This window comes from Elgaria multicarinata, chromosome 2 (genome assembly GCF_023053635.1).
Source record: "Elgaria multicarinata webbii isolate HBS135686 ecotype San Diego chromosome 2, rElgMul1.1.pri, whole genome shotgun sequence".
NCBI classification, from domain to species: domain Eukaryota; kingdom Metazoa; phylum Chordata; class Lepidosauria; order Squamata; family Anguidae; genus Elgaria; species Elgaria multicarinata.
In genome coordinates, this window is record NC_086172.1 from 72,672,596 (window position 1) to 72,698,473 (window position 25,878).

Here is a 25,878-nt window from a genome sequence, read left to right on the forward strand (position 1 = left end):
AACTTGGTGAAATCCTCTTCATCACAACAGTTAAAACTGCAGGAGCCCTGTCCTCTTTTGTATCTGGTTACTAGCTCAGGGCTCCTGCAACTTTAGCTATTTTGATGAAGAGGGAATCCTAGTCCACCAAGGCCTGTTAGCACCATGTGCATTATCCATGTGACTTTGTGAGGTGACCCCACAACCCTTGTAACCTGCGGCCTACACTTGCCTTTTCTCCCAACTCCAGGCCCCTCACGCAATGTTTCAGCCGTCGAACAGGAGGAAGAGGTAAAAGCCGCAGGCCACCGCGCTGAGGTAGGGAAGGAAGAGCGGAGTCAGGAAACAGAACGGCTAGAGGTGTCACTCAATGCTTTTTATGAATAATGATTTTTAAATATATATATATATATATATATATATATATATATATATATATATATATCACAATGATGATGGTGATGATGATGAGTAGTGAGAATATAGCCAGAAAACTGGTCAGACTGCTTTTCTTCTCCCCTCACAGGGACTAGAATTAAGTCATCCCTGGGAAAGGTCAGTATTGTACGTTCCTCCCCCCACCTAGAAACTCCCTCAGGCATAAGCTACACTGGAATAGTTTTGTTTGCAAACAGTTTGTTAAACTATTCGCTTGAGGGGCCATGGGATTCCAAAGAGCTGGTGGATGCTCCTGACTTGAAAATAATTAAGCGCAAGCCTCAGGGCCAGGAATGACCTGCTAAAGGTTGTTCCCAAAGTATCTACAGGCACCATCACAAACCCCATTTATCTTGCATAACTCTTATCAATAAGAGCAAGCCACCCCTTCCTGGCCCTGGAGGGTAAGGGCTAGAGTTTTATAACAGCAGACACTGCTAAAACCACACAGGTACTTCAGATTCATCATGCAAGTGCCTCGAAAAAGGCATAGTTCCAGTTCATATATTTAAGAATCCCACATCACAACTGCCATGTGGAGAAAGTGATATGTGGTCCAGGGTGTCCACGCTGGTACCAGTTACCAGGAGGCTGCAGCACACATAATTCTCCCCCGATGTTTAGGAGGAAAAATCACTGAACAGAGCTTCCAAAGAATCAGGCACTGGCATAGACACCTTAGGACTTCTTCTATATGGTTATAGTGCTAGGACTGCTTGATGTGAGGGATTTTTAAAATGTATTAACTGGGGCACATGTTCTGTAAGCATGAGGCCTTACCTCTCCTCTCCGCCCCCAATCTGAAGCTCCTATTTAGCTGGAGAGAAACAGGTTTGGTCTCCTTTGTTGCAGTGGCAAAAGATGTGAGGCAGGATGGTCGGGGTCTCTGCACAAGCTGCCTCCATCTTCATTCTACCACAACAGATTCCAGTCCAACAATATGGGATTAAAGCTCCCTTACCCTTTTGCCCAGTTCAAATCCAGTTCTTTGCTCCTTACACTCAGCTTAATACCCGGCTGAGCAGTTTTCATGGCCTGACACCTCTAATAAGGAAAGGGAAACAGGCGGGGAGAGGAGGGGGCAAGACAGGGCTGGGAAGAAGGAGAAGCTAACCTGTGAGGGGGTTGTCACACTGATTTCTGGGACAAAATTGTCATCAAACAGGTTGATGATGTTCTCCTGCTTCATCTCCTTGGACGGAGTGAGTTTTGGAGGTGGCGGCACGGGAGGGCCTTTCCTCAACTGCATGCAAGCGGACACATGGCGATGGCACAGACAGCAACACCCAAAAAACCAGAGACAGGAACCAGGTTAGCAAAAAAACAAAATAAAAACACAAACAAACCACAAACAGAGGGAGGTCTAAGGGAGGTCAAAACAAAACAAACACACATTGGGAGGAGGTGGGAGAAACAATCACACACTTCCAAAAGAAGGCTTCGCATCATTAGTTACACTTCATTCGTGGGCAGGTCTCCCTTCTGCAGAGGAGAAGCGTAACACAATTAATATGCATAAGATGGGTCATGCATACATAATTAGAGTCTATGCAACCTTCTGGAATAACAAGGTGGTAATTCACATATTACAATAAAAAGTGCTGAGGAGGAAAGGAGGGCAGCAGCACTACCTTTGCTAGCAATATCTATCTGCATATGAAGAAAGTAGATTCCCAAGCCAGCTTGAATGATTCCTTAAAAAGGCACTCTCCCAACAGTATAAAACCCAATCTTTATGAGTGACACTTCGTCAACACCAGCACTTCCATTGGGTTTTCTGCAGCCTAGGCAGGATTGATGGAAACCAAGAGAAATTGAGCCCATTTCTTTTTGGAATCAGAGCATTCCTGTGCAACACCACAGATGTCACAGGGGTAAAATTATGCTGGTCTGGGGATCCGTATTCTCCTATCACACATTACATGACGGGTTTTCTTTTCTTTTAATCCGAGACACACTTGGGGTCACACCCACTGGATCAATTACCATCTAGATTTTCTCCTTCACATCCATCTTCCTTCTCAGATCTTCTATTAGTCTGATGCCTCCCAATGAATATACTACAAAATTCTAAATTAGCTGGAATAAGTCTCTTTTTTAAGTAGAATGTCAAAGCAGTAGGTTAATTTCCCATTGTATTTAATTGCTTGGTTAATCTAAAAATGTTTCTCTATCAAAATATCACACAAAACCTTCCTGTCACTTTGCCTTGCCTAGGAAAACAGATCTGCTTAGCTATTAAGATCTTAGTTGAGTAAGAACAATCTAAACTACACAGTGGAACAGAACTGCAGTCAGGATAGCCATGCAGGTCACAGGAAATGCCAAAAGAATTCGCATAATCCACAAACTTTCTTCTTGGTGTTCCCTGTAATATGCTATACCTCCCTTGGCATAACTACTTAAATCAAAAAACTGTATTTAATACACAGGACAGCACTCGCATTTCATAAGTATGTTTATCAACTGGCTGATAATTAAAAGCTTCATATGTTCTAGGACAGGGATAGGCATAAGGTAGATTGGGAAATGTCAAAATTACAAGTGAAGCAAGCTTAAGGGGAGGGCTCAGTTCTGGTGGTGAGGAAAAAAAATCTAATCTGAGCCATGTGCTCAGAGGAATTCTGTTCCTTAATTCCAAGTGTATGTCTGTCCTCTCAAGCCACTGTTTCGTACCTGGCTCTGGCTAGTGGACCTCAGGGGTCTAATAAAACAACAGATCCCACAGAAATGCCTTCCATTCTTTGTAGCACAAGCCAATCAGGCTTCCTAAACTCATTATCAGCAATAGCCAAAAAAATTCTGCATTTTTTTCTTACATTAGTGAAGGTACTTCGAAATGTCCTGTGCTCAGATCTCTTGGGAAAAGGCCATTCTTCGAAGTCAATGCATGAGAGGATGTGGGTGTTCACTTACACTGCCATCTTCTCTCACACACCCCACTCATACTTATCAGTATTATTTTGCCTTCCCACCACGTAGCTAGAACTTCATCTGCACCTACACCCACTGAAGACTACAAATCGAATGGAAACCATACACTCTCAAGAGGACAATCTTCTGGCCAAAACTGGGCAATGTGTCACTGTTTTCCACTGTTTTAGAGAAGGGACGTGCCATCTTGAATAAGACCCAACAGATGTAGTGTGACTTCAACATAAAATAAAATAAATTACAAGCATGCTGGCTGGGGAATGCTGGGAGTTATAAGTCTTTTTTTCTGTCTAAATAAGCATGGGATTGCACCCTTCATTTCCTCTTCAAATGCTACTGCATTTAGAAGACTTTAAAAAAATAAACAATCCTTTTTCTCTCTCAGTATGTCAAGTGAAGTCACACTAGAGCTCTAACAAAAAAAACCAAGAACACACTTTCACCATTTTGGAATGTAGATTATTCATTCTCATTCAGCCATTGCCGTTGTCATAGGCAGATTATCTAGCATTCAGACATCAGAGTTCACCTGTTAGTGATCAATATAGTCTACTCAGGGAGAAGGTTTTCCACCTTTTTCTACATACTGATCATCTAGACATATTTTATATTAATTCCCCTAGCCTTTGGTATTGCTGTGGGTCTGCTTGCAATTTATATTATTTTATGTTGATATTCATAGAGTGTATTTTTCCATTAAAAATTCCTATTATTCCATTCCATCCAAAACTCTTAGAAGGGTATAAATTTACCTTCCCTTTTGCCATTAAAAGAAAAATATCCCATGTTGCCTTATTTTTTAATTATGGATCCTTTCCTATCACTGAGCAGAAAACTGAACTATAACATTCAAGGTTTCTTCCAGCTGCAGAACCACTCAAAAGTTCACGGGCTGGCAGGAGGCATAATACGGATAAAACTGTTGTGTGCATGTTTAAAAAGAAGGTCTTCTATTTCACAACAGGTGTAGAACAGGAAGTTGCCTGCATTTTTCAAATATATAATTAGTTTGCATGAGAAGGGGATGGTGAGAACAACCAATCACTGAGCTGAGAAGGGCTTAGCTGAACTCCAATCTGTCAACATTGTCAATCTTCTTTCAAAAGCTCCTGTTGAAGTTCTCCAGATTTTATTTCTTCCTCAACACACCCAGCTTACTAATTTACCTGCAGGTATGCAACTCTGCTAGAGTTCTGGAGGTTCATCAGACGAGCGTTTTATCGCACTCGCTACTGCCCACCTACAGACATGCATGTGTCCTTTAGATAAGGACATCTGCCTCCTGCTCCTTCCACTCGTTTTTCCATCGCAAAGGAGACCCCTTTAAATCTGACTTTAAAAAAAAACAAAAAACACGGAATGTGCTTTCATCTCCTGCTGTGTACAGGAAAAGCAGCACGATACAACAACCCCTGAATGGGCTATGTGGCCTTTGTTTATGTCCTCTTTCCCCTCCGGCCAGAAAGAGGAAGTAATGGGGGACAAAAGTGGGGGAGGAGAAGGAAATGTGCTCCCACCCCCCACCCCCGGCTGTGATGACGCTCTTGTAGTCCAACTATCAGAAGTACTCCTAAGCGATGAAAAGGTTTCCTACATTTTCAACATCGCCTACTTATGTTCCATTCAAAATTCTTATGAAGGGATGAATGTGTATTTCCTTTTGCTGGTGTTTTGTGGCCTTTTGGAATTGCCTCTGATGTGGTACCTTTGTGTAACAACAGATCATAATGAATGGCATAATTAAGATTTGTTACAGACGTTAGCCTAAATATGCATTGAAAGAGAACCACCACCTGATGGCAGTGTTTACCCCCTATTATTTTCTGTTCATGCATTACCTTGGCCAATCTCCCCCCACCCCACGCCGTACTACAGCAATCGTGCTGCTTTATTTTTCTGAGGACTAGAAAGAAGTTGTAATTTTTTCAGATAGCTGAAGGCACTACAATAAAGGCTTTGTTGCCCATGTTGTGCAGGCCCGTCTCACTATCATTTCTGTTCACAGATTTTGCAGGGGTTGCAAAAAGCTGCTTGAGCCAAGACAGTAATTGAGAACAGAAATGAGTGTGTACACTGTTACCATAATACCTTTGGTTTTTCTCAGAAACATAGTTTCTACAGCGTTTACGGCAGCCTAGCCCAACCTGGTGCCCTCCAGATGTTTTGGATTACAACTCACATAATCCCTGACCATTGGCCATACTGTCAGGGGCCAATGGGAGTTGTAGTTCACAGTATCTGGAGAGCACCAGATTGGGAAAGGCTGATTTAAAGGATGCAGAGATAAGGTGCACATGAGCTACCAATTCTCCCTTATTTGTGAATATCTTGTATGTACTGTGGTATAGCAGTTGATTCCACAATTGCACTTGATTGGATATTGTCTATTTTGGATTTGACTCTTCTTAGCTGCCTTGAGCATTTATTTATTTATTTATTTGGAAAGGCATGATATAAATGTAACACATTAATAAAAAGCCCATCTCACCAACAGGAAAGAAGGCTTGTCATTTTCTAGAGTTCATGAAATATACAAAAGCTACATGGCTAGTGGCCAGCATGAGAATTAATTGCAAAATCCCATAATTGATGCACCCAATCAATCCTACTCCAAGTGTTGCGGGGGAGGGGGGGGTGGATATTATGCACTCCGGTGCCCTCCGCTCACCACAGGTTCTTCTTTTCCCCATCTATACAGAAGCAGAGGGCAGGAGATGGCTGTTTGCCACTACTTTCAGCATCACTGAGGGAGGTAGGAGCAGTTGTAGGTGCAACCCACAAGAGGGAGAGAGAGCTGCTGCTTGCCCCTCCATCTCCACCTCTCTCCAGATGGGGAGGATGAAGAGGAAGGGCAGCCTTTCCAGAGAGGCTTAATCCCACCACCACTAGAAAGAGAGCAAGCAACAGTGCTCGTTGCTGTGACACTGTGGATCCAGGATAAGCAACAGGCCCTTCCAGGGTACTGAGGGCTTGGCAGCTGCCTATAAATGTTAATCCCCTATGATGGCTCTGAGCTCAAGATAGAGGGGTTGTTGTTGTTGTTTTTTTAAAAAAAGCCACCAACCCAGGAGTTTGGTATGATGCTTCATTTGTGCACACACTGTGACCACTTTAATAGATGAAGCTATCAACATAGGTATCCTAAATGCAGCCCCAAAAGCACACCCTAGAGCCTTGAAATGTAAGCTTCTATTCAAGAGTGGCCAAGTGACCCCTTGTTTAAAGTTCTAGCAAGTCGCTTCAGCTCATATAGAAGTAGTAACGTTTTTAAACCTTTGACACAAGTTACTAGTAGGACAGAAGGGAATGTAGAAACAAACTTTAAAATACAACTGGAGAAGTCATACATTTTTTAGGGCAGCTTGCCTCTAGGGGTCTAGTATACTTAAATATACGTAAATATCTGCATATACATAAAAATCTGTGTGAGGGAAGTGTAACTGAAAACACACTGCAGACATATGGGGTGCCATAGGAGCATTTGCTCTGCAATTCTGTTCCATATGCACCTCTTATGGATTTCATTATATTAAGCAATATACAAATATTACAAATAAATAAATAAAATGTGAAATATCCGACTATCTATATAACGGCTGACCCTATTCATATAAAGCCAAAATGTAAGCTATTTTCAGTCTGGGTAAAGAGGGCAGTTCAAAAAGGAATTGATCCAGAGACTGGGGGCATTCCTAGTAATAACAGTTCTGTTGAATCAAAGGGTAGTATCCAATGTTCATTCTACATAGAGTAGACCCATTGAAATGAATGGGTCTTACAATAAGTCATGATTGACTTGCGTATCATTCATGTCAACAGGTCTACTCTACACAGGGCTAAGATTGTGTACTACCCAAAAAGCCAGTAAAGAATACATCAAAGAAGAGACACTTCCCATGATGTGACGGGGGTGAGGTATTAGAGCTACCATCCCTGTTTTTGAAGTGATAGCAGCTGTGCTATCTACACTGCTCCTGATCCTATCAGGCTGTCTGAGTCAGTAATAATTGGCATGTGGGCTGTGGGTGACCAGTCCTTTCTCCAAAAGGAGTGCCGCAAGTCAAGTTCACTTCCCTGATCCAACTGCTAGGGCTGTGCATGGGTATCCCTTTTAAAAATGCAAATAACCCACCTGTCAATGGTTTGGACTCGTGTCTACATCAGGAAGCACCCCAAATTGCCTATCTAGGAGAAATTGTTTAAAGTCACTTGTTAATAGTGGAACACCCGCACTGGAACCTTTGAGCTTCTCCATATCCAATTCCAAACTAAGTCTAAACACCTTCAGTTTGGACATAGAACACTTCTGAAATAAGCCTTGGCATTTTCTTTCCTCCAAGAAGTTTACTGGTGGACCACAGGAGGTTTCCAATTAGAATTACCACATTTCTTTTGTTTGGAAGGTGGGCCTATTGCTTTACAAAAAAATAAAGTAGGAACATTAAAAAAAAAAGCAGGTGTTAACCCCATTTTCAACCTTCTACTGAGAAAGTATCTTCCAGAGGGAACCTAAGGCTACAATCCTGTGCACACTTACCTGGGAATTAGCCCCAGTGTACACAGTGGAACTTTCTTCAGAACAAACATGCAAAGGAGTACACTGTAATGCTTTCTTATAGACAGGCCTCTCATCAGTCTACAATTAAACTAAATATTATGAAAATTAACCTGCATTTTATGTCCCACAGCGAGAATTCAATAGTCAAGATGACCATTCATTGGCACACATGTTACCGTTAAAACCAGCACAACATTCTCAAGATATTGCTTGCTTGGTGCTTTAAAGACTAGAACAAACCTACCTTTGTCTGGCCAGCATGAACATGGAAAAGGCCAAGTAAAAGTCACAGACACACTGTATATCCAAGAAAAGTTAAAATTACTGTCCAGCAAAAATGATGGGCGGTATCCAATTTGACACTACTGCTATTGTAAACTATGCTAGTGTTAGCATAAGTGACCTCTAATGCAATGCCAATATTTATTTATAATACTTTTCTACCACTTCACATATTAAAATCCCTAAGTGGTTTACATTAAAATACAACATAGCACTATAGGAACAAGATACAAATAATAAATAATTAAGAACATTAACAACATTTACACACATTGCAATATATTAACAATAAATCAGGGTGGTAACAGAGTCCTCCACAGGTCAAGGAAAGCCTGTGTGTATAGTGTTTGATGGCATGACAGGTTTTCCAAGGAAACCCATCATGCCAGCAAACACTATTGGCATTGAGCTTGAGGTCACTTATGCTACCGCAACATAATTTACATTAGCAGTAGGGTGGAATTAGATACTGCCCAAAATATTACAGTTTAGGAAAAAGTGTAAATATTTTAAAACCTGGTTCAAATCTTTGATATTTTCCTGCTGTGACATTTTTTTTATAGAACAGATGCTACCATGTTTCCTGTTCAGCGATTGGTACAATCCCCACTGCTGGATAAGCAACAGTACAACATACAGTGGTCTGCCCAGATTTTCAGGTAGAGGTTTCACATGCTGCTCATTACCGTAGATTTATAATTGCCAACCTACAGTTGTTCTCTTCAATTGCTATAGCTTTTGGCTAGCCATAGTGATCACATAGTGACCATGCAAAAATGATTCTGCTTAAAGAGGTCAAGATCAGGCCTGTGCCATATTGCATCTCAAACACTGCAAGTACAAAAGGCTACTGATGGGGTCGGGGGGGGACCCTTTATAATTGGCATTTTGGTATCTTCATTCTGTTACTGGTCCAATTCACTTACCTGTTTCTTGTCCACTGATGACAAGAGAATCATAACACACCTTTCTTAATAAGCAAAACCATTTGCCTTCATTTCTTTAAAAAAACAAAACACATCTTCCTCATTCTACTGCCTGGTTCCACTGAGAGCTTCAGTTGTTGGGCGGTATAGAAATGAAATAAATAAATAAATGCCCCGTGTCACTAGTTCATTCAGAGGCAGTGCATGCCTACACAAGTGCTTAGCCATGCTTCTACTTGATCTTATGTACAATCATGTACCACACCTATTACACAAGAAGACCTGCTTAGTATACACATCTCCTATTGAAGAGGAAGTACTGTTGTTCGTTTCTAGACAAAAAAAATGGATTAGGTAAGTACAACATATGAGAGGGAGAGAGAGACTAGATGTTACAAGTTGTCTAGAATTATGAATGGAAAGAAGACCATTGTTCTACACAGAGTAGCCGTCAAAGAAATGCAAACAAGAATAAGCTTGATATGTGTGTCCCCAAGGAGAATACAGCAGCGGCAGCAGCAACAGCCCTCACTACCTGAGATGGAGACTTAGGGATGCCTCCCCCAGGTGTTTCCAAAGTGGATGGCTCTGGCTCGTGGTTGATGGCCTTGGTCTCAGGGCTGGTGATGGGAGTCCCATCAGGTGGAGACGAGGGAGGTTTGTTTGCTTTTGTACTATCACTGCAGGGGGGGAAAAAGAGGGAGAGAACATTTCAGAATTGACATTGGATGCAGCCTTCTTTAAAAAATAATAATTCTTGAAGACAGATTGCATAGGAATGCTGCTGAAATGCTTCTTTCCCCCATTGCTTAGAGGAAGGCACAAATAATGTAAAACAGCACAAATACACAACTCCAAGTCCATAAGACAAGGCTCAGGACAGAGGTAGTTTAAGGGGTGACGGAGGGTGTCCTTTTTTGCAGAAACCAAAATGTGCCGAGGATGGATAGCTGGCCCACAATGGTGCCACAAACTCTTAGGGCAAAACTTCATGTGATGCTAAACTGTTTGGCATTGTACGTATCTTTTTAAAAATTATAATACAGCTACAGATGTGGGGAGGCTTATGGAGAGATGAGGTTTAACCCATTGCTCCAACGCCACAATTTCAAGAAAACTCCCCATGGGAAAATGCCAATGGGAGTTCCCCTACTTTGCCAAGTAACAGCTTGAGGAAGAGGAGGTGATTTGCATCAGGACTGCAATGTAGGAAGAGTTCTAAGGACCTTCCTTGGTCCCAATCCTGACACATGCAATGCGAAACCACTGTATGTGTTTAATGTCACATATAGTTTACACCTTAAATAAGGTAATTTGTTGTCCCTATGATTTCCACAATAAAGGGCTTGGTTGTTATTAAATACTGCCTTAAAATTAAGCAGGACCTCTGATATACCAAGCAGGCACACAGTTTAATCTTCTGAGTGAAAGTCTTTCAACCACCCACACAATGGTATTGCACAATAATTACTTTGCTCTCTAAAACATAAAAGTGATTGGCTAGCCATGACGTTTACAGGCACATACCAAGAGATGGGGCAATAGACTTCATATTTAAACAACAGTAGAGGGCTCAGGAATGGAGCAGACAAGCTGTATTAAACCACATGATTCTTCGAAAGCAATCATGAGAGCTTGTTTCCCACACCACATTTTGTCATCTCAGTACTCAGATTATTACTATAATTTAAAATGGCTCTCACTCTAGCAACAAAACGGGATGTGGAAGCTCAGTTCATGTATATGGCTGAGCATTCATACAACGAAGTAAATCCAACTGAATTCCATAGGAGTTACTTCTAAGTAAATATAGTTGGGTCCTGGTTCTAAGAGGGAGGATCATATGGAAGGTGGTGATACAAATACAGAAAAGTGGACCACCAGTACACACCTCAGTCATGTATATATAACTCCCTTCTACTTTTTATTTTGCCTCACTGCAACCTGTTTCAGCTTTCAAGTCATATCCAAGGGCACACACAGTTGTAAGAGGGTGTGAAGGAAGCAACGGAGATCTCTGTCTTTTAATTCAGAGTCACTCAGTAATATCAGCCGCCATGCATACTTATTCAGCAAGCTAGTTAGTATATGCACACATTGTAATAAAACAACATGTCCCCCACCCCACCCCAATCCTATGCCTTTGAAGATTACATTACTTTCAGGGAGTATACAGGAAGAAATTAAAAAGACTGACTACAACAGAACTTGACCTTTTCAGGATAGAAAACACAATTTATGCCATTCAAGGCTGCCATAATAGTATAAGGAAGGAAGGGTTTAGGGAGGGAGGGAGAGAGATTGCTTTGTTTTCAGCTTTCAAGAAGGAAGAACAGGAGGCAGAAAGACATCTCCCACAAGATTTGAAGGAAAGAAGATACTAGTTCCTATATTTTTTCCCTTCTCTTCCCCCACCCCTTACAATCGTCTTCTCTCATCACAAGTCTTCCGAAAGTTTCCTGCATTTAAAAGGAAATCTGGATCACATGGCAATTATATGGCACCTAGTTTCAAAATTCTAACATATTCTAGGAGGCAAGCCAGCAGGAAATGAAAAAGGACAGTAGCAGTGCTGTGATTTTACCACCCTTATTGCACAAGACACAATGAGCTATATAAGAGAGAGCCCAACAAAATGTCTAGCTACGTAAGAATTCTGTGCGCACACACTCAAATCTACACAGTGAGATATGCAACAGTGCATCCCACACACTTCAGTTTTCTCCTTTTGCCCATGTCTGCCAATTTTCCCCAGCACATTGCCACAGCACGCAGAGCTCAGGCTCTTGCAGGGGCTTGACAGAAGCCTTCAGGCTTAGGACTACCAGGAAGAAATTTAACAACAAATCATAGGAAGAACCTTAGTGGAGTGGAGTGGTTACAGGTATGAGCTAGGAAGATCCTAGTTCAAACCTCACCACTGACCCTTAATAGCTCTGTATGGGGCCAGCATGGACAGAAAAGGCAAGGCCTTTCCACCATTATCATTGCCCACTATGGCAACAACTGCTGTTTGACCCATAACCAACAACCTGTATAAGCTTGCACTGAAAAAGTAGAGCACAATGTATTACTTCGTCTGGACTTAGGGAAATGTAAACAACAACAACATTGTAAGGTTTCTAAATCACCAAAACAGAAAAGGGGGGAGATATTAAAACAAAGAAATAAAAATTATTTGGGTTATTCAGACACACAAATGCAATCTAAAAGAAATTCCAAATCAAAGCAGTTTGAATCATGCAAATAACTCCGTTACAGTCACCAAGCTAACAATGCACTATGCTGTTAGAATACAGCCTAATCTTTGGCTTTTGCATCCAACACGAAGCATACGGGGAAATGCAGCTTGCCGTACTGGTACCTGCTCATCTTTTTCCTCAGCCTGGAGAACAGTTTAGTTTTCTTTCTGTTGAGGACGGCACACGTAAGTGATCTCCATTACAACACGGGTCAACCAATGAGAAAGAAAGGTGGAGATTCCGTGCATGAGCTAACACAGCTGCCATGAAGACATTCATTCAAAGAGGACCTACCGGGCCCTCTCCCAATGTAAGTCAGATAAGCCTGGCGGCGAGTGTATGTGAATGTGTGTGCATGTTGGACATTTTCAAATGTCCATTAAGTACTATATAAATGCTCAGAGGATGAGAAAAGGAGGGAGGGTTCATTACTTTTATTTGCATGCTACTTGTCCAGTTACCTCATAGAGGGAAATGCTGATGGTTGGAATAGAAGGTGGTTGAAAACTAGGAAGACAAGTGATCCTGCAGAGGGTTGGGTTTTGGTAACTGATAGTCTCTGGCCAATTACAGTATCAATGGAAAACCAGCCCCCACAAAACCAATGTAATATTTTGGCTAGCGTGCCAGATGGGGTCCAATCTCAGAACCTATTTTCTGTTGGGGTGTATCTGCCTTTCTTACCCAACATATTTTAAAAGATGGATTTTCATTCTCCTTTTACTAATATACAGAATACTGGCTGATCTGGAAATTTTCATCTCGTTTACCTGTTATATTAGAACTATTCATGCATATTTCTTGGGCCAGGTTAACTTTAAAAAATAAACTTCTTGCTTATATACAATAAGCATAATTCTCTCTAGACCCCACTATGGTTTTAATCCTGCCCTTTTCATTACCTGGGACTTTTTCTCCAAAGCCCTCTCCTTTGGTTTCAAACCTACTGGCAGCAAGAAAACCTCACAGCAAGAATAACTCCAAAACAAAATGGTTGCTTCAAGTATGGCAGAAATCACTCTAGGGTATTCCCAGAGAGAAAGCTTTAATGTTAAAATTATGATTGAGTTGAAGTTACATTGACTCTAAATGGCAGGAGCAAAGGAACAGTAAATTAAAGGGATCAAACTAAATTACTCTCCCCAGGGTTCCTATTCTTCTAACTGAGCAGTCCTATGCAAGTCCCATTAAGTTCAACGGGGCTTACTCCCAGCTAAGTGTGTAGAGGGTCATGTTTCTCTGCTTAAGATATTTGTATGCTTGTTCAGTCTCTCTTGCATTCCTCTCGTTCTTCTTGTGCCACCTTCTTTCCCGCCCCCAGGCTTTCAGCAAAGGTTTGTTTTGCTTAGCATTGTGCAGAAATGTGTTCATGAATGGTTGATAAGCAATCACTCTATATCTTTGGGAAAAGGGCACAGGTAATTTCCAAGAGTATAAGAACCACTAGACTCCCTGATATCAGCCAGACAATTCCCCTTACTTTTAACATGTTATCTATTTAGTGCATGTGTGAAAGAGTGCATGTAAAGCAGTAGGCTAACACAGATAAGGCACCACACTAACCTCCATTTGCTTTCTGAAAGCACTACAGTCAGGCCTTTCCCTAATGCCGGCTTGGCACATTTATCTCATTACTGCACACACAGCAACTGGGGCTCAGAGCAGCTGAGAGTCCAAGTTCCCAAATTGCTTCATCACTCATACATTTGGGTGAGAGCCAGAGACCATCTCATCCAACAAGTGAGGCCTATCTTCCCCTTAACTGTAAGAGCTGAGGGGTGGGGGAGAGGATGCAAATATTTACACAATCCTAACAGTTTTTATCCTCTTCCTGGTCTTGTCCCTAAGTTGTGTTGGTTTCCTCAAACAAAACTATAAAACACAATAGATTTGTTTACAAAGAGTCCCAAGGTATATTGGTTGAAAAGAAGTAGTACGTTCCTGGGTGAGTCCCTGAGCATGTCTACACCAGGGAGGGGAGGGGGAGGATCTCGTGATATGTTGATCAGTCCACATGTGCCGCGCGACATCCCGGACATTGCACCTGTTGCGGTGTCCTTTTTTTTTTTTACAGCGAGAAGAGCTGCAGCGTGTGAGCGCTCCAGCGAAAATTTCAAGGTCATTTTTTTAAAAAAAACCCAAAACCCCCCGACCCTGCTCCCCTCCCCACTCACAAAACCGGGATGGCCACCCACATCTCCCACGGTCTCAGGACGATCCCAAGACCATGGGGAAAATCAGGCTAAAAGCCGTCCCGGTAATCCTGGGGGAATGGAGGGATCGTCCCTCCCTGCCCCCGGGATCCCCTGTGCATCATGTGGACGCACAGGGATGATCCCACAGCGATGCCCAGGGTAAGGCATCATCTAGACATGCCCCCTGGGTGAGTCCCTCAGGCCTAATCTACACCAAACAGGATATTGCACTATGAAAGCGGTATATAAAAAGCAGGAGCCACACTACTGCTTTTTAGCGGTATTCAAGTGCATTGACAACTGTTGGGGCCCATTGACACATACCATATACCGCTTTCATAGTGCTATATCCTGCTTGGTGTGGCTCCTGCCTTTTATATACCGCTTTCATAGTGCAATATCCTGCTTGGTGTAGATTAGGCCTCAAAGTATTTGAAAAAGCAGAACCAGATGTATGGTTACTAACCTTGCTCACATTTTTCCATCAGCAATTCAAAACTTCCCAAATTATACAACAGCATCATTCTAATAAGTAGACTAACTCTGTATCTTTTACATTCTGGGCAATCATGTAAACAATTGCCTATTACCATGTTCTTCAAGACAAGGCTTCAAAGGGACTTAAAGGCACCTGTACAACGACCCCGTTTAGACAAATCTTTTGCCTATATATGCAGCCCCTTCCGTCCTTGAGCAATCACACCAGGCAGACTCTGATGAACCAACCAGACTATTAAATTATGGTTTGAAGTTGATTTAATATCCTGGTTTGTCCTAAAGCTGGTAACCATATTTTCTGGTTTGGAAGAAGAAATGTTCATCCAAAATGTGGCCACTGACCTAGTTCGCACATAACATTAACCCATGGTTTATTTCATTCATGGTTTCTTGCCCCACTGAAGGGGGTTTGTTTTTTCAGTCCTTGGGTTGTTTATTTTCCCCCTCTTTTGCCTGCTCCCTCCCTCTATCACAAATGCCTTGGCAGCACTGTAGTACCAGCATGTAAAGTAGGTGATTTTTTTTTTTACTGCTCTTATTCACTACCTATGTAACAACCCACAGTCCTGGGTTCACATGTAAACACAACCCAAAGTTCACAATCCAACTACAAACCATGGGTTTTCTTACTGGGTTGTTCATGGTTAACAAACAATGGTTTGCTAGCATGCCTACATTCACACATCACAGCAACCCATACAATGGGTTGGTGTCATGTGTGAAGCAGGACATCGTGTGTGGTTGGATGCCTCAGCTGCATGGCACCATTAAGCCCTCATAGCGGCAATTCTAAATGCATTTGTTCATGTGCTAAGCCATTCATTTTATTATATTTAAAAGTGTATTAAAATGTGTCTGACATGAACCCCCTACCCTTAATAATATGAATCATAAGTAAAAGAGTCAAGGAGCTCAAAGGGCCAGCCTTTAGCCCCAGAGCTGAGAATAAGGTTTATTATTATTTATTATTGTTATTTATATAGCACCATCAATGTGCATGGCATTTTACAGAGTACAAGAGAACAATTCCCTGCCCCAAGGAGCTTACAATCTAAAACATGACAAAGGGGGGAAAACAGAGGGAGGGAGGAAAAGGAAGGGGAGGCAGGGGTAAACAGGGAAAGAACATGTGATTAGTTCAGTTACACATACTTATGCTCAGTTACTGACTGAGTTACAAAAAGGCACAGGAACTACAGAATGGTGCCAACCTTTGCCACCGTTTTAACAGGACCTGCTTCAGTGCCTTTGAATAGTAGCCCAGCACACAGAAATGTACTTTTCCCATCACTATATCTCTGCACCAGGAAAAGCTTCATTTGCTAAATTCCTGCATGTCAGCCTGCTGTTTAAATGCAGGAAGAGGGCCAGGAAAACACCAGAGGTGGCAGCTAGGGTGACCATGTGGAAATCACAACAGTTAAAGCTGCAGGAGCCCTGCCCTCTTTTGTATCTGGTCATTCTGTTGCAATGAAGAGGGAATGTCACCAGGTGCTGCATGCACACAAATGACACCTGCTGAAATTCCCTTTTCTATACAGCTGTAATAGATTCAGGATCCCTGTCCTCCTTTCCATATGGTCTCCCTAGTGGCTACCGTAATTGCACTCTCCATTCATAAAGAAGCAAAAGACGTATTAGCTGTGTTCAGGCATTCTTAATCTGTGCAGAATCAACAGGTGAGAAGGAACGCTCTAGCCCCACCCCCTCCTCATGAGTTTCCATCATCCCTTTCTTGTACAGGCCAAAGGCCTAAAGAGGAGACCCTCCTGTATCCATAGTGGCTCCTTACTCAAGGATCCTGGATCCTCGTGTAGGAAGCCTCCATGGATACAGGAGACTCTCCTCTTCAGACTGTTGCCCTACATGAGCGCAGGGAGATGGAAATGTGTGAGGAGGGTGGGGGAGGGCTTCTCTCCTCACACGTTGTTTTTACACACATTAATAACGCCTGAACAGGGCTATTGTTTGCTTCGTCTTCTCTATCATCTCTCTTCTTCCTGTCCTCCAGGCATGACCATATTAAAAAAAATGGTTTTGAACAACCCCCCACCTTTTTTTAATGGGTTTATACATCAACTTGTTCAGGACATGTCAAGAAACATCAGCACATGGGGTAATGGCACCCTTATAGTGAAAGGCATTTCCACAGTATGACACTGAGAGGAAAGCACTGGGTGAGCCAATTCCTGAGTTGTCAGGATGAGAGCCAGGAAAGACAGGTGTGTTTAACAACCAATGTAAAAGAGAAGACCCCAGTTCAGAGAATAAGGCAAATGCAACCACTGAGCTGCCTCACTTCCCCACAACGAAATGAGATTTCCCCATATTCCTTGAAATAAAAATACTAGTCAGTGCTTACTAACCTTGGCTGAGCTTTAACAGGATAGGTGCTTGTTGCCTGCTCTTTCTCTAGACTCACAAGGACATCGTTCAAGTTTTGGTTCAACTGAAACAAATTTTTAAAAAATACTTAGATAAAAGCATAACAAAACGAAGGATGGAAGGTCAATACATCGGAAGGGCAAGGGCACTGTGCTGAGGGACTCGCTCTTCCACGCACATTCGTCTAATTCACGGCCACATAATCTGAACGCACCAAGTACTGTGGGCATCATTTGACTTCCAGGAACAGGTGCCGCATGAGTGAGGTCTGTGTCTCATTTATGAAACAAATTCAGCTCATGTTTCTTCTGTTTCCGGCCTTTTCTCTCTATCTGCCCCTTCAGTCACACACTTGTCCTGCTATGGGCCCTTGCGTCAATACAGCCTCTTTGTTCCTCACTGGGATTTAATGCCTTCCTTCTGCTCTCTCTTCCCATCTGCAGCCAGAAGCCTTGCCTGCAATTGCAGCCTTGGTTGCTATGGAACCACCGTTTGTCACTAAACAAGATCCTAGGCCAAGCTTCGCATCGCACTGGAGGAAAGGAGGATTTCATCTATGCCTGCAGCACTTTGCCTGCCACAGCAGAAATTCAGTTAACCTTCCCCATCTCTAAAAAAATGCAGATATCTCTTAAGGAAAGAGACCTTTCACACACATAACTTTTGCCAAGGGAAAAACGGGAGTAACAGGATCACAACATCTTGTTACCAAATAGTAACAGATTGCTCAAGGTTTGGTCTCATAAAATACTACAGTGTTGGAAGACTGTGTCACTAGCATAATGTTACTACGCAGTCTGGTCCTAGCACTTTTGTCTGTTTAAACAAAGGAAGGAAATCTGGTATTCTCCAGATGTTTTGGACTACAACTCCCAATAGTGCCAACAAGCATGGTCAATGGTCAGTAATTACAATGGTCAGTAAAAACATCTGGAGGGTACTAGGTTGTAGTACCCTGAACTAAGTGAAGGATTCTAAAAGTATTTCCATACAGAGGTTTTTCTAGTCCCTAAACATGGTCATTCTCTAACCTTGATCTCTGCAAGCCTTGTGACAATTCTGTACAGGTCACATCACTTGATGTTCCCATTCTGTTTTATGGCAAAGGCTTTAACTGCCTTTAATTGCTGCATGAAAGACAGAAGTTCAATGGGTGCCTTTTTTCCTAGCCGGACAGGACATCTTGTTGAATTTCTGCCTGTCATAAATCTACAACATCGTTCTGGTAAAACCAGTGTACCAAACTCATTGTGAATAGCATTTATTTCCTGTAATATATGTATTTTACTTATTTACTAAATTTACATAGCTAATCCATAACATATGTTCTCAGGGCGGCACACAAAACATAATGACAGGGGAACTCATCTTATTGCATTTTAGCTCTGCACAAATGTGTACTAAATTTTGTAGCTATCACCAAATTCTTGCAGAAATATGGCTGACAAAAGCAACAGTTTTTCCCACCCTAGACAATCTAGACTGGACATTGTCTGAAGGTGCATGATGCTGCAAGAACATGCTGAAGCAAAGCAAGTTTGGGACTTATCAGAGTTTACCTGGATTGGAGACCACTGGGAAGACACATATACAGTCTTGAACCCCATGATGGAATAAAAGCAGGATACTATGACAAAATATCCATTTTCTTCTGGAATATCCAATCAGTCCATGCCCCTTTGTGTTGTTTGAATTACTGTTATTTGCATTTCAGAATTGTCTTGTCCCAAGCTACTTTTACATTGATCATTGTGTAGCACACAAGACGCTAAATTCCCAATTAAGGTAATTAAATCCCTGCAGATGAGTGCAACTTAAACAGATGTGCAGAATTTCCTTAATCTGCATCTACTGTTTTCAACCGTAAACATGCTCATTCACTGTTGTGGGATTTATGGAGAATTCTGGGAAAGAGAGAGAGAACTCATGTTGCCCTGAAAATATATGTTCTTCTTCCCTGCTGCTAAGGCAGAGGTAGTGAACTTTAAGCCTGAGGCCAAATCCAGTCCTCCTTGAGGCTAAATCTAGCACTTCAGGGTTTCCCAAATGGCTACATGCCTATCCCCAGCCCCAGCCCCAGCCCCAGCCCCTTTCTCCCAACAATTAATAATTGTTGATTTCCCAGGTTTTGTACAGTTCTTTCCTCCATTCTAAAAGGTTGAAATGCCTCTCCTAGAAGGCTTAGTTACTGGCTTTGACACTGTTCAGACAACACGCTAAGCCATGGTGGTTAAGCATTTTGAGCTAAACATTATGTCTAAGCATGTTGTGTGAACTATTCCTAACCATGGTGACTCCATAACCATGGTTTAAACATGCTCACTAACCATTTGCTGCAAAAGGGCTAGCAGCCTAACCATGGTTTAGCATATTGTCTGAACAGACCCAGCAAGAGCTTTCAGCTAAAATATGCTGGCATTCTGGGCCCTGACCCTTTGACTTCACCCTTTTTGCCTTCAGCTTATCCACGACTGAAATGTGACCCTTGACAGCTTGTCTGAAATGGAATTTGGCCTTTGGGCTGAAAGAGATTCTGTACTCCTGTGCTAATGGGCAGAGGACTTTCATATGGAGACATTTACTGTTCATTGGACATTAAACTAAAGCTCCTTATGGATTGGTACTTATTATCTGTTAGCTAGAGAAGTCTCTACAATAAAACACTATTATCAAGGATTCTCAGAGTTTGTCACAGTTGAGCTTCCATAAGCCTTCCAAGCTTAACAAACATGAATTAGCCAACAGAACTCACCAGACATATAGAAAGACAGGTCCAAGGAACAATGAGGGAGCAGGGCCATATGAAAGAATAACTTTGTTTTATTTGATTTATAGCCTGCCTCTCTTCCCTGAGGAAACTCAAGGCAACATATACATTATTCCTAGGCAGTTTCCCATCCAGGCATTGCTTAAACCCAGAGCTGCTTAGCTTCAGCAAAGTTGGTGGCTTTAAAAGTACCTAAGAAAGGAGAGGCCAGTGAAGTAAAAGACCATGACATGAGTTGGGAATTGTGCCATTATTCCCTGAGTATCATCAACAAATACAGCTGTGATTGAGGAAAGATATAGGGGAGAAGCCAGGTGCCATCATCAATGGTCCCCAATAGGAACATGAGTGTCTTTACCTTGCCCATTTCCTTATGAAAGTTCTCTTCTAAGCCAGCAATACTCTGGAATGTGTTGACGTAGAAACCAACACGACTGGTGAATGAAACATAATACAAGTCAGTGGAGCCACAATAGGCAGATATTTCCCCTTCCGTCTCATCATTTCAACCTCATCCCTTCCTAACAGGCTCTTGTTTCCTCCAATTATTCAGTGGTAGGTAGGACTAGATCACATGACCTCCACTTAGCAAAGGAAACCATATGGAGAGATACATTAGTTTATCTTTCTTAGCGCCAGAATCAGTTAAGAACTCCTTAACACACACCCACGAGTAAATACAGAAACATGGTACAGAGCTCACCTATTCCATAGTGAAGGCAGTTCTTCCTGAAGATCAATGTTCATCTCCTCAAATACTTTCTGGGCTTTTACTAATTCTTCTTCAGCCTGGAGAAGAGAGATGGGGCAATTATCAGTACTGCCCATGAGGTACCATTCAGGGGAGGACTCACATAAGGTTGTGGCATATTCTATAAATGGGTCCTGCTTAGGGCTATAGATATACTGCCCAAGAATCTGCCTTTATCCACCTCTATTAAGGTGGTGGTGGGGGCTTCTAGGGAAAGGCATAGACCTGGTGAAAGGAAGTCCTAATGACCATAAGAGAAGAAATCCCCAGTGATCTTCGACTGTGTCTTTGGATGTGATGTGGATGCTGAAAGAGCTGGAAGTTCATGTGCCTTGCACTTCCTGTTCCTTCACATCTCCAACCTGTTACCTGGTGTCATATCCAAAGCCACATTAAGCCTTACACTTACTGTATTCACATCATTTACTGTATGTCATAGCAGCAAAATATGGATTTTAACTAGTAGTGATGGTGGAATTCCAGAATCCTGCTTCACATATGTGGAATATGCTTATTTCAAGGCTTGGTCTTGATCAGTGATGATCCATAGATTACAGTGGTGTTCTGAAATAAGCATCCTCTAAAATATGGACTATGAGGCTCCCTGGGCAGGTTGTTAATTCAGACCAACAGAGATTATGAGAAAACTCTCCGATTTTCCTGGAAGCCCTATGATGCTCTCACCACTCAGAGATTGGTGACAATGACAAAGACCCCACAACAAAACCCATCTCTCTCTATTCCTGGCAAGTAGGAGTCATGGACACCAAATGGAAATCAATCTCCACTTTCTGCCATGGTAAGCCAACCATTTTCTAATTAGGACCCTCAATCTCAATTAACTCTAATCTCACACTACACTCAGTGGTTCATTTATGGTGAGAAGTATAGATGATTGACACTCCCCTTGTGGTTAAAGCTACCATGGGGGAAAATTTAAACAGCTAAATGCATTACATACAATGCTTTATTATTACCAGAAAGCATTTTTTCACTTATAGCCTAGCACAATGTAAACAAACAGTGAATCTAGAGTCTTATCAATTCAGTAGCAGGAAAAACACAAACAATTTGCTTATAATTTAAGTCATAGAGCAGGAATGCCCCAAACCTCTATGGACTGCTTTTTATACAATGGATCACTGTCATGGACTGGACTTCTGAATACTTATACTGTCAAAGGAGGCCTGTGTTCTAAACCTCCTGTCCTTGCCAGGAAATACAAGGGAGATTCCAACCTGACTGCATAGGATGCTTAAATCAAAAACACTCTTGAATACCGAGTCAGATCCTTTGGCTAAGGCATAGATACACTTTCTTAGTAGTTTGCTATCAAGCTAACCTGATGGCTTTTTAAAAAGATCTTTTTAAAATGAAAAAAAATCATCATCATGTATGAATTAATATTTTTTTACTCCTATTTCGGAGTAATTGAGAAAAAAGGGAAATGTGGAGAAAATAAAGTCAGACTATATTTAGGAATGACTGAATCAATGATCAGAATTCAGTAGAGATTAATTTAGTGGAGATTAGGCTCCCACTCTCAATTGCTTCAAACACCTTTGTAAGGCATTTTTATTTTCACAAGAGTTTGGGGAGGGGGTGGTTTAAATTGGGTTGAGGGCTTTTAATGATTTGAGGGGGAGGTTTTTAATGGAATTGTCTTAATGCAGGTTGAGGGTTTTAATGGAATTGTTTTATATGTTATTGTAAAGCGCCTCGATGCCAGAAATGTGAGGCGGTGCTATAAAAATGCTTTAAATAAATAAATAATAGAAAGTTTGAGGCTTGGAGCACATAATCTGCCTGTTCTTACTTTGTCTCTCAGTACTGTACTAAACTGCTTCTATGCTATTGCCAGATGTAACTATTCATGTCCCACAGCTAAAGGAACTTAAAAAGCCATCTGTGTGAGGTTGTAATTATTGTGACATCCCAATGGGCTGACAAAGTAACACCCAAGGCAATGTCCACTCTAGAAATAAGCAAAGAAAGATTCTTCAGTCCAATCAAGGTTCTATGGTTTGATAAGCAAGCAAAAGGGACACAAACAGGAAGGGAAAATTTAATTTGAGGTACATTCTACAGATCACCCACTTACTTCTTGCACAAATTATTAACAAGGTGCCCATATCTTAAGGATACTTTCTACACTACATTTTTATGACACTAAAGCTGCAATCCAATGCACACTTACTGGGAAGTAAGCTCCATTGAACACAAATGATCTTACTTCTGAGTAGAAAGTCACAGAACTGCACTGTAAAGCCATTCCAACACAGTTCATAGCTGATTCACCTATTCTTGAGGTTAGATTTTTATCAAATACGATTCAGAAACTAATTAGGTGGGATGTAATATCTAAGTCCCAAATTGGAATGTTTGATTTGCCTTCATTTCTGTTAAGGAATTCCTGTACTCAGCAAGATGAAATGGCAGCCCGTCCAATCCAGCAAGATGTAGGAAGGAGTTTGCTAGGCACAGATGGTTTGATAGGCTAGCAACCTATCTCACAAAGCAAACATCTGTATTGCTTTTAGTCAGCATTTCGGTAGAGTTGTCGGAAGGCAGGAATTTGCTGCCCTAAGCAGTTTGTCTCTATCCAGCCAATCAGCTCTCACCATCACCTTGAAAACCCGAATGCATTCCAAAAGGGAACATGCTGCCAGAGATGTAACTTTGCCACTACTCTCTCGATGCTTCCACACATCTTTTTCATTTATCTATGAAGGGCCAATGTTCCAAGTTTAATTTGTTTTAGGGTGTAGAAGGCCTTCTCTACCCAGCAGTATTTGCTGCCAGACCCCAAGGAAAGGCTGGGTTATTGTGACAGAGAGCAAAAAACTGAGAGCATGCTCACACATTTAAGGAGTTGGATACATTTTGATTATGATCTGCAGAACGTACCTCAAAGATCATCAAGTCCAGGGGTCGGCTACTGGCAGCTATCTAGGGGGGTGTCTTTACAATGCTGCTTTGGCCGCTTGTTCCCTCAAAACCCCACAGCATCGCAGTTGCAGGGTGGGAACGGTAAATTTTGACGGCAGGAGGGAGCACAGGCTTTCCAGTCGAAACAGCCACAGCGCCAGGCTCAGTGAGCCCTCCTTCCCGCTGTCCCCTGCCCGGACTTCCCACAAACTACCCTGGGCCTTGATCCGCCCCCAGAACGCCCCCAGCCTCAACCTGATGCGAGATCACCACTGATAAACAGAGGAAAGAAGATGGTGACCTCAGCGCAAAGGAAAAAGTCTCAGTAAGTCAGCGACTTTTAAGCACAGTTTCGGGGGGAAAGCCTGTAGTGGCTACGGGTTGGTGGCTGCATCATATAAACAATGCAACACTAACTTGCAACCACCATGGGCCAAACAGGGCTTATAGGCAAGCCTATGATCAGGCTCAAGACATAAACACAGAGTTAGAACAAAATTGAGGCAAATTGTATGTGAAGTGTCAGGGCAGATTCAGTCTTAAATCCTGCTGACAGCCTATTGAATCTTAAACCAATCTGATGGATCAAACTGGGAGTTTCTACTCAAAACAAAACAAAACAAAAACAATGCTGAACAGGAACAAAGGAAATCCTTTGGATCAAGTTTCTTTTTGTTTTTGTTAGTTTAATTCAGAGCATGATCTCTAGGAAAAACCCAATTGAAGATTCAGAGGACTCCCTTTCCCGTTCCTCCTATCCAGCTGAAGCCGGACTGTTCTTACTATGCCAAATTGTTTTATACATGTAGTAAATAAATAGAATCACCAAACCAACAAATGTATTATAATTTCTGTCTAGCATCCCGAAGCTTAATCCATAGGCATAGGAGCAGAGATTGGCCCAGACATTTTAACAGTTTCCTATAAAGTTCTGAAAAGTTAAAAAGGAAAGGGGGGAAAAGCCTTTAAAGCAACCTTCACCAACCTGGTCCATCCTGGTGTTTTGGGCTAAAAAACCCATTAGCCTCAGCCAACAGATGTTGTTTGTAGTCCAGCAACATATGGAGGATTCAGGTCGGGCAAGCCTACTTTAAAGTATCCAAGAACACACAAGGATGGAAGTCCCAGTTTGCAACCAGCAAACTGGCCAGCTCAGGAGAGTCAAAGGGTTTCTGAGGAACATACAAGAAATGTGGTTCCTTCCAGCCAGGACAATGTTAGGGTCCTTCAGCCACAGAATGTTTCTCTTTCTCCATTGCTGCATCTCTCACCTGCCAATGGCATCGTTTAGTCTTCCCCACACTCCCCACCCCAAGTATGTCTACTGCCAAAATGGAATCCAGCAAGGAGGCCCTAGTTTCCCTCCCACATGGCAAGTAATGTCCATGGATTTATTGCTGAGCTCCTTCCTATGAATCTTAAGGATTCTTGGCAGGATCCCTTTTTAACTAACACCCACATTTCTCCAATGATTTTGGAAATTGGAACTAGAAAAACCTTCATAGTCCAGTCCAGTTTCTAATCCAAAGCATAAAGGGCCTCAAAAATGTGTAGAAACACTCCTAATGCTTACTCTAAATCCAGTTATAAACATTTGCATTTTAGAGAAAGCTGATGTACAAACAGAGGATGTCATTCACAAGGGAGTCCATACAGTTCCAGGCAATGTAAGCAGGGGAGGCTGAAGGTAGAAAATGGATTCTCCCCTTCCCGGCTCATCATATGCTGGGAGAAAGGATAAGAGAGGTGGATGTAGCAGCAATGCTATCATCTCTGAGGTTCCCAAACAGAACAATTCCCAGGAATTAATGGCCGGGTTTGGGCGAAAGGGACGAGTGACCGTTGACTGGGAATCATGAACAAGCAACAGAAGGTTGACGTTTGAGTGAGGAGGGTGGGCTGATCATGGTAGAGTTATTGGAAAGTGGAGGCAGTGCTACGAAGCTTTTTATACATGAATTTTAGGCTTATTAGCTGCTAACAAGAACCCCAGGG

At 42.1% G+C, this 25,878-nt stretch overlaps 1 protein-coding gene across 11 annotated transcripts in view; it reads right to left on the bottom strand.

Annotated features, from left to right (window-relative positions):
* Positions 1 to 25,878, bottom strand: part of BIN1 (bridging integrator 1) — a 504,124-nt gene that overhangs the window by 30,016 nt on the left and 448,230 nt on the right. For 4 of the 11 annotated variants that reach the window (XM_063116716.1, XM_063116722.1, XM_063116717.1 and 1 more), the window contains 5 exons: positions 20,908 to 20,993; positions 20,563 to 20,638; positions 17,419 to 17,501; positions 9,653 to 9,797; positions 1,532 to 1,660 (listed from right to left, as the gene is read on the bottom strand). In XM_063116716.1, the coding sequence (XP_062972786.1) occupies positions 1,532 to 1,660; positions 9,653 to 9,797; positions 17,419 to 17,501; positions 20,563 to 20,638; positions 20,908 to 20,993 (519 nt within the window). Of the gene's footprint in view, positions 1 to 211; positions 293 to 1,531; positions 1,661 to 9,652; positions 9,798 to 12,481; positions 12,527 to 17,418; positions 17,502 to 20,562; positions 20,639 to 20,907; positions 20,994 to 25,878 lie in introns of all 11 variants that reach the window. The other 7 variants (XM_063116713.1, XM_063116714.1, XM_063116719.1 and 4 more) reach the window with 4 other exon arrangements.